Source organism: Balaenoptera physalus (assembly GCF_965194825.1).
Source record: "Balaenoptera physalus genome assembly, chromosome: 6".
Classification (NCBI taxonomy): Eukaryota; Metazoa; Chordata; class Mammalia; order Artiodactyla; family Balaenopteridae; genus Balaenoptera; species Balaenoptera physalus.
In genome coordinates, this window is record NC_138885.1 from 3,632,118 (window position 1) to 3,638,975 (window position 6,858).

At 49.1% G+C, this 6,858-nt stretch overlaps 1 protein-coding gene across 3 annotated transcripts in view; it reads right to left on the reverse strand.

Moving 5' to 3' along the window:
• Positions 1-6,494, reverse strand: part of NIPA1 (NIPA magnesium transporter 1) — a 41,351-nt gene extending 34,857 nt beyond the window's left edge. Inside the window, exons 1-2 of one of the 3 annotated variants that reach the window (XM_082465705.1) lie at positions 6,286-6,424; positions 5,638-5,889 (exon numbers count right to left, since the gene is read on the reverse strand). In XM_082465705.1, the coding sequence (XP_082321831.1) occupies positions 5,638-5,770 (133 nt within the window). In that variant the 5' untranslated portion in view covers positions 5,771-5,889; positions 6,286-6,424. Of the gene's footprint in view, positions 1-5,637; positions 5,890-6,285 lie in introns of all 3 variants that reach the window. The other 2 variants (XM_082465706.1, XM_082465704.1) reach the window with 2 other exon arrangements.
• Positions 6,495-6,858: the final 364 nt, after the last annotated feature.

Below are 6,858 nucleotides of genomic sequence, written 5' to 3' on the forward strand. Positions count from 1 at the left end.
ATATATAATTTTTTTGGGATGTTTGATAGGTGGTGTTTATTATTCTCTATACGCTACATACGTGTTATATATATTTTGCACACAGGATTTATTCATTAAAATTCAATTTTGAAATACAAGTATTGAATGTGACGAGGAAGAAATACACCCTAATTGTAACAGTAGTTACCTGAAGGTGAGGAGATGAATGCTTTTTATTTTCCTATTCGTAATTGTATGTACTTCCCAGATTTTAAACAATGACCATATTTCTATAACCAAGAAGAAGATGCTCTTTTAAAAGCATGACTATGCCCAGGTTCTGGGAATTCATGATATACTCTGCTGAGTAATCATATCATACCAAAGAGCTCTGACTGGGCATGAACATGCAAGGTAAACCCTCTGCCTGCCCACCCTCCCTGGCTGACCCAGGCAATATCTAAGAGGGGTCAGTTTCCCGTCACAGGTTCCTGGCCCGGAAATATTAGGGAGTGTGGGATGGAGCATATTCTTCTTGAAAAGTGGTCTTTTTTAGCCGCTCATGGCTACATTTTTTTTTTTAAAAAAGGACTGGTTGGCTACTCATTGAGGACTTTAAGGGCTGGAAATACAAATTACATTATATTTTATACTATTTATGTATAAACATTTTCGAAGAAAAAATATACTCTGTCCAACAGAAATTCATTAAGACCAAAGGGTATTTCATGTAGGAACTTATATTAGTGATCTACTCCCACATGTGTCACATGAAAATGATAAGAAATTCTTATTTGCCTTAATGTTTCGGGGTATTATTTATACTTAATGTTAGGGGTATTATTATATTTATTTATAATAAACCAGTATCCGAGTACCAGCTTTTTCCACATAGACTGTGAAGCCCCTCATCAGAAAAGTCTTATCTATAGGTGAATTTATGTATCTTCCCCCTCACCTTTCCCACAGGGAGCAGGAGAGAGAAACCACCTTCAAAGTCAGCCCAAGCTAGGTTCAAATCCTGGTGCCACCACACCTGTATCGGGTGCATGCCTCAACTTCCTCTCCTGTATCACACCTCCTGGGATCCATGTCCCTAGGCCATCCCCTCCCACACTTAACCTGGGTTGGCCCTGAGTACACCAACAGAATGTGGCAGAAGTGGTACTGTAAGACCTCCAAGGCTAGGTCACAAGGATCCATTCGGCTCTCACCTTAGTCTTTGGAAGGTTTGGTCTAGGGGAAGCTATCCACCATGTAAGGGGTCTGACTTCCCTGAGACCACTATGGTGTAAGGAAGCCCAAGGTGGCCACGTGTGAAGAGACTACATGGAGGGATGAAAAAAGGTGGTGGGTGAGCGGGGGGAGGTGGCTCAGGAACCACCTCGCTGTCTCAGCTATCCCAGACAAGGGATGAAGAAGTCATCTCAGATGACTCTAGCCCCAGCCACCATCTGACTGCAACCCACTGGAGACCCCAAGGAAGCGGGGCCCATCTGAGTCCAGTCAGCCCACGGAACATGACCGATGCATGAGTCAGGGACATCGTAAGTCTTCCGTAAGTAGCAGCCTTCTTTATCTTCTCTTCTCATGGAAATACTATCAGGTAAACCAGATGTGTACAGGCTGTGGAGCCATTCAAATGCTCTTAACACTCGCCCTATTCTCACCATGTTCCTTATCAACAATCTCCCCTTGGAGCTAGATAGATAACAGGGTTACAGATTTTCAGATCTAGCAGTAACTCTGGATTCTGTTACTTAGTGGAGGCCCCAGGTAAATGAGGTCAGCTCTGAATAATTGGAAGAAAGCTCAGAAATAAAATACGAGGTTTGGTTTTACCCTCTTTACTCCAGGGTTACTCATGGCCAATTAGATAGCATTACTGAGTGTCCACCACATGCCTCCCAGTGGACAGGACATGTGCCCTGCCTTGAAGAGCCAGGATCCAGGGGGAGCACAGACAAGGCAACAAGCCATCATACCACAGGTTTCAGGGGCAGGAAGGGGCTGAGGACAGGCACCAGGAAGACACACGGCAGGAGAGGAAGCTGACCTCATCTGTCAGGGTCTGGAGGGTTTACAGAAGCTGGAGAAACTAACCACAGAGTCAAAGGGCTGCAGGGGTGAAGATAACATGTGTCTGTCTTCAGCTCTGGGTTTGGGGGTACACGCACCTAGGTGTGTGCCTGGGAATGGCAAGAGAGGCAAGGAGAAAATGTGCACATTCCATGACCAGAGAGCACATGCCCTTCAAAGTCAGTACAGAAGGCTTGAGACTAGCAGGCGGGATGCTTGGATCCCAGTTTCCACTCTCACAGGGCAACTCACTCACCTCCGAGCATCTTAACCGTGTGACTACACCACTAGGCTGTACTCTCACGAAGGAGACTAAGAAATCTGAACGGGACTTTTTTTATGGTGGTAAAATATATATAACATAATATTTAGCATTTTAACCTTTTTTTTTTTTTAGAGCTCCTGACTTATTTATTTATTTTTTATTGTTTTGGCTGTGTTGGGTCTTCGTTTCTATGCGAGGGCTTTCTCTAGTTGCGGCAAGCGGGGACCACTCTTCATCGCGGTGTGCGGGCCTCTCACTGTCGCGGCCTCTCTTGTTGCGGAGCACAGGCTCCAGACGCGCAGGCTCAGTAGTTGTGGCTCACGGGCCTAGTTGCTCCGTGGCATGTGGGATCTTCCCAGACCAGGGCTCGAACCCGTGTCCCCTGCATTGGCAGGCAGATTCTCAACCACTGCGCCACCAGGGAAGCCCTTAACCATTTTTAAGTGTACAGTTCCATGGCGTTAAGTACATTCACCTTGTTGTGCAATCATCACCACCATCCATCTCCAGAACTACCCCATCCTCCACAACAGACACTCTGTGCCCATCCCCCCTCCTCACAGCCCCCTGCAACACCATTCTACTTTCTGTCTCTGTGAATTTGACTATTCTAGGTACCTCATACGAGTGGAATCATACAAGGTTTGTCCTTTTGTGACTGGTTTATTTCCCTTAGCATAATGTCCTCAAGGCTCATCCATGTTGTAGCCTGTGTCAGGATTTCCTTCCTTTTTTAGACTAAATAATATTCCTCTGAACGTATATACCACAATTTGTTCCACATTTTCTCTACTGTGAATACTGCTGCTATGAACATGGGTGTGCAAATATCTGTTCAAGTCCCTGCTTTCATTTCTTCTGGATATATATACTCAGAAGTGGAATTGCTGGGTCATATGGTAGTTCTACATTTAATTTTTTGAAGAACCTCCCTACTGTTTTTCATAGCAGCTGCACCATTTTACATTCCCACCAACAGGGCACAAGGGTTCCAATTTCTCAACATCCTCACCAATCCTTGTTATTTTCTGCTTTTTTTTTTTTTTTTTTAAACAATAGCCATCCTAATGTGTGTTAGGTGGTATCTCCCAGTTTTGATGAAAGGGATTTTAAAAAGATCGTGGTTCTTCCTGGCCTAGGACATTCTACATAGAGTTACTCATCTATGCAATTCTATGACTTTCCTGAGGTTGTCTCCACAATGTCTGTCTGAGGGCAGGACATCATCCCCCCCAGTTAAGAGGCTCCCAGGCCATCCTCACCTATCCACCAGCACAAAATTCTAATGTTGCAACTGGCTTTCAACAAGTTATCTTCAGACTTGATGGTTACCTTGTTTCTCTCTTCTAAGCTCCGCTTCAAGTGGGCTCTAACACTAAACATACTATCAATGACCTGTGGCCCCAGGTGTCCCCTGCCCTCTTCCCATCTTCAGGGTCTATCAAAGCCACACCAGGAGTGAGGCAGTTCACCTTGAGCCTGTGTTGTGCATGGTGCTCCTAGCCTATCCATTCCATTCCATGAAAGATATTCCATTCACTGGGAAGGTACTTTCAAGAGTGAGTGAAAGCTGGTAACAGAGAAAGCTGCACCCCAACTCCTCCCCCACAAAGGAAGGTCTGTGACCAGAACCTGGCTCTCCTGAAGCTGAGACTTGAAAGAAATGCTGGTGCATGGCAATGCCATAAAGCTGAAACTTTCAGCGAGACAGCTTTTTACAGTGTAAGACCATCAGGTCTCCCTTAGCACAAGAACTTGACTCCCCAGTTTTTAGCCACCTTCTCTTCCCTCCCATCTCCCCCATTTCAGTCATTTCACAACGGCCAACTATGTTGCTCATTAGCAGAGGTAGAAAAAGGTTTCAGGGGGAGTAGATGCTAAAACTACGCATCCTCAATACCTACAACAGTGCTTGGCACATAATAAGAGTTTTGTGAATGTCTGTTGAGCAAATCAAAACTAAATTTATCAAAACAAGACTATATGTCTGTCTTCCACCATTATGAGCAAGCCAGCTAGCTTGAATTAGTAGTGGTGGGTAGTAACTGGAGAAGTATGAAATCAGCAAATATCACATTTCCACTCATTTATTTAAGGGCATAGTACGCAGGTATAAATAAAAGCATGAATAATGTTTTTTTTTTTCAGGTTGCTGTGTTTTTTATTTTCTTAGTCCCTAATTCCCTTGAACACATAAGCTGAGCTGAAATAACATATTTAGTTTTACTCAATAATTATTGTTTTCTGTTAACTGAAGTCTATATTCAGGTTTCCTTAGATTTTACCTTATGTCTTATGGCCATGTGTCCTCAGGCTCCTCCTGGCTGCGACAGTCTGTCAGACTTTACGACCTTGGCAGGAGGACTGGTCAGGTACTTTGCAGGCTGTTCCTGAATTCAGGTTTGTGTGATGTTTTTCTCACGGTTAGACTGGGGTCATGGGTTCTGGAGATCATGTACCTATCCTATCAAGGGCACGTGTGTTGTTTATTTCTGAATCATGACGAACATGTCACCCACCCCTGGAGCCCCTCAAACTGACAGGTGCTCCCGGAAAAGTGTACTACTGCCAGACGTCCATTTATTACCTTAGAGATACATCTGCATCCTAGGGAAACCACGCTTGGTTTTATTTAGATTTTATGTACAGACTGCAACGTTTTCACTTCGAAGTTGAATTCTTTAACAAATATCTATGATTTTGTATTTTCACTCGAGATTGTAGGCCCCTTTATCTCTTTCCTCAATTCACTCCTGACTGATCATCCAGGGCACTGAAGAGAGTTTCACTTGCGTTATAGAATCTGAACTATTAAATAAGTTTACTTATTCTTAAACCCATGACCTGGCGGTTTCCTCCTTCCCAGAGAGCTCCTAACACTATTCTTGTAGAACAACCACAAGACTCTCTCAGTCCTTCTGGACACGTTCATTTTCAGTCTCAAAGCATGCTACATCTTGCGTTCAGTAAACTGTCTCAGGCCTCTCTTAGCACAGAAGAGCACTGGCAAAGAACTCTGCTACATCTTACACTTTCCACATTGATAAGCAGTGGTGTTTGGTGGCTTATCCACCCAAGGAATACTCAGTTGGCCCATTTTTGGTGGTTTTAATCTTCCTTGAGTGTTCTTCACAATGAAGATCACTTGTAGTCAGATGGGTCAAATCTAAACCAGAGATGGTTCAATCAAGGACCCCAGGAACAGAAGCCACAGGAAAGGTCAGACCTCTCGCTCGACCCTGAGAGCGAGCGCCTCCTTGGCCCGCAGGTCCCACCTAGCACACAGCTCTTACTTCTGCCTAGCACACAGCTGCCTAGCACACAGCTCTTACTTCTGCACTGGTGTGGCCACTGCAGGGGGCGAGAAGTCAGCAGGTCCTGCCCTCCAAGTGCACCCCAGGCTGGAGTCACAGCAAAGGCGGGAGGCCCGTCGCTCCTTCTGAGCAGGCACTGGGCTCCGACCATTCGGGGGATACTGCAAACAGGAAGCTTTCCCTAGCAGCCGGTGGGTGCGGGTGACAGGGACGCCTGGGCGCCAACCAGAGGGCAGGTCGGTGGGCTGCACGGCTGCAAAGCGATTGGGTCTGGGAGGGAGGAAAGAAGTCAGCTGGAGAAACCTTATAAAACTGAAGAAGGCTTCGCCAGCGCTGGGAAGGGAGAGAAACCGTGGCGGCGACACAACTACCACCGCTTAGGGCGCACCGGCTAATTCCCAGGCCGCCTCCGGAGCTGCTGGAGGACCAGGCTTCGCCGCGGCGGCGGCGCTTCTGGCGCACAGGACCGCGTCCGCGCCTGTGCTGCGGGTGGTCTAGGGGCCTCGCGCCCGCGCAGCTGGCCCTCCGAGGTGCCCCGCCCCGTCTCCGGACCCCACTCCGGCGACGACCGGAACACACCCCCGCGGCTGCTCCCCTCCCCACGGCCGGCGGCTGCTCCCTCCACGCCCCCGCCCCCACCCCGAGCAGGGCCGCGGCCCGCCCTACCTCGCCGCTTGGCGCGCACGATGCCCTTCTTCTGCAGCACGAAGGTGGACCCGTTCACCAGGCTCGACACCACGGCCACGCCCAGGCCGAGCGACACGGCGGCGGGGCTCGGGCTGCGCGCCCCCTCCCCGGCCGCCGCCGCTGCAGTCGCTGCAGTCCCCATTCCGCCCGCGCCCGCCCGCCCTCCGCGCCTGCGCGCTCGCCCGCCGGGCCTGGAGGCGGGGGCCGGCTCCGCGGCCCAGAGCCACTGGGGTGCGGGGGACCGGGGCTCGGCAGGGGCGGGGTGGAGCCCGGGCTCCGGGAGGGGGTGAGAGGGGGGAGGAGGGGGAGGAGCGCGTTAGGAGAGGCGGCGGCGGCGAGGAGTGGGGTGAGGTGGAAGGTGGGTGGGCGCAGAGGCCGAGCTTCAGACTTGGCCATGCAAATGCAGGACCCCCAGTTAAGTTTGCCTCTCAGGTAAACAGGTAGGTTTTAGTGGGCGTCCCATGCGGTATTTAGGACTGGAAGAGCGCCAGCAAGACGCAGCCTTCGCTGGGATCGTGGTCCCTCACAAAGCTGTTCGGGGGTCCGCAGAGA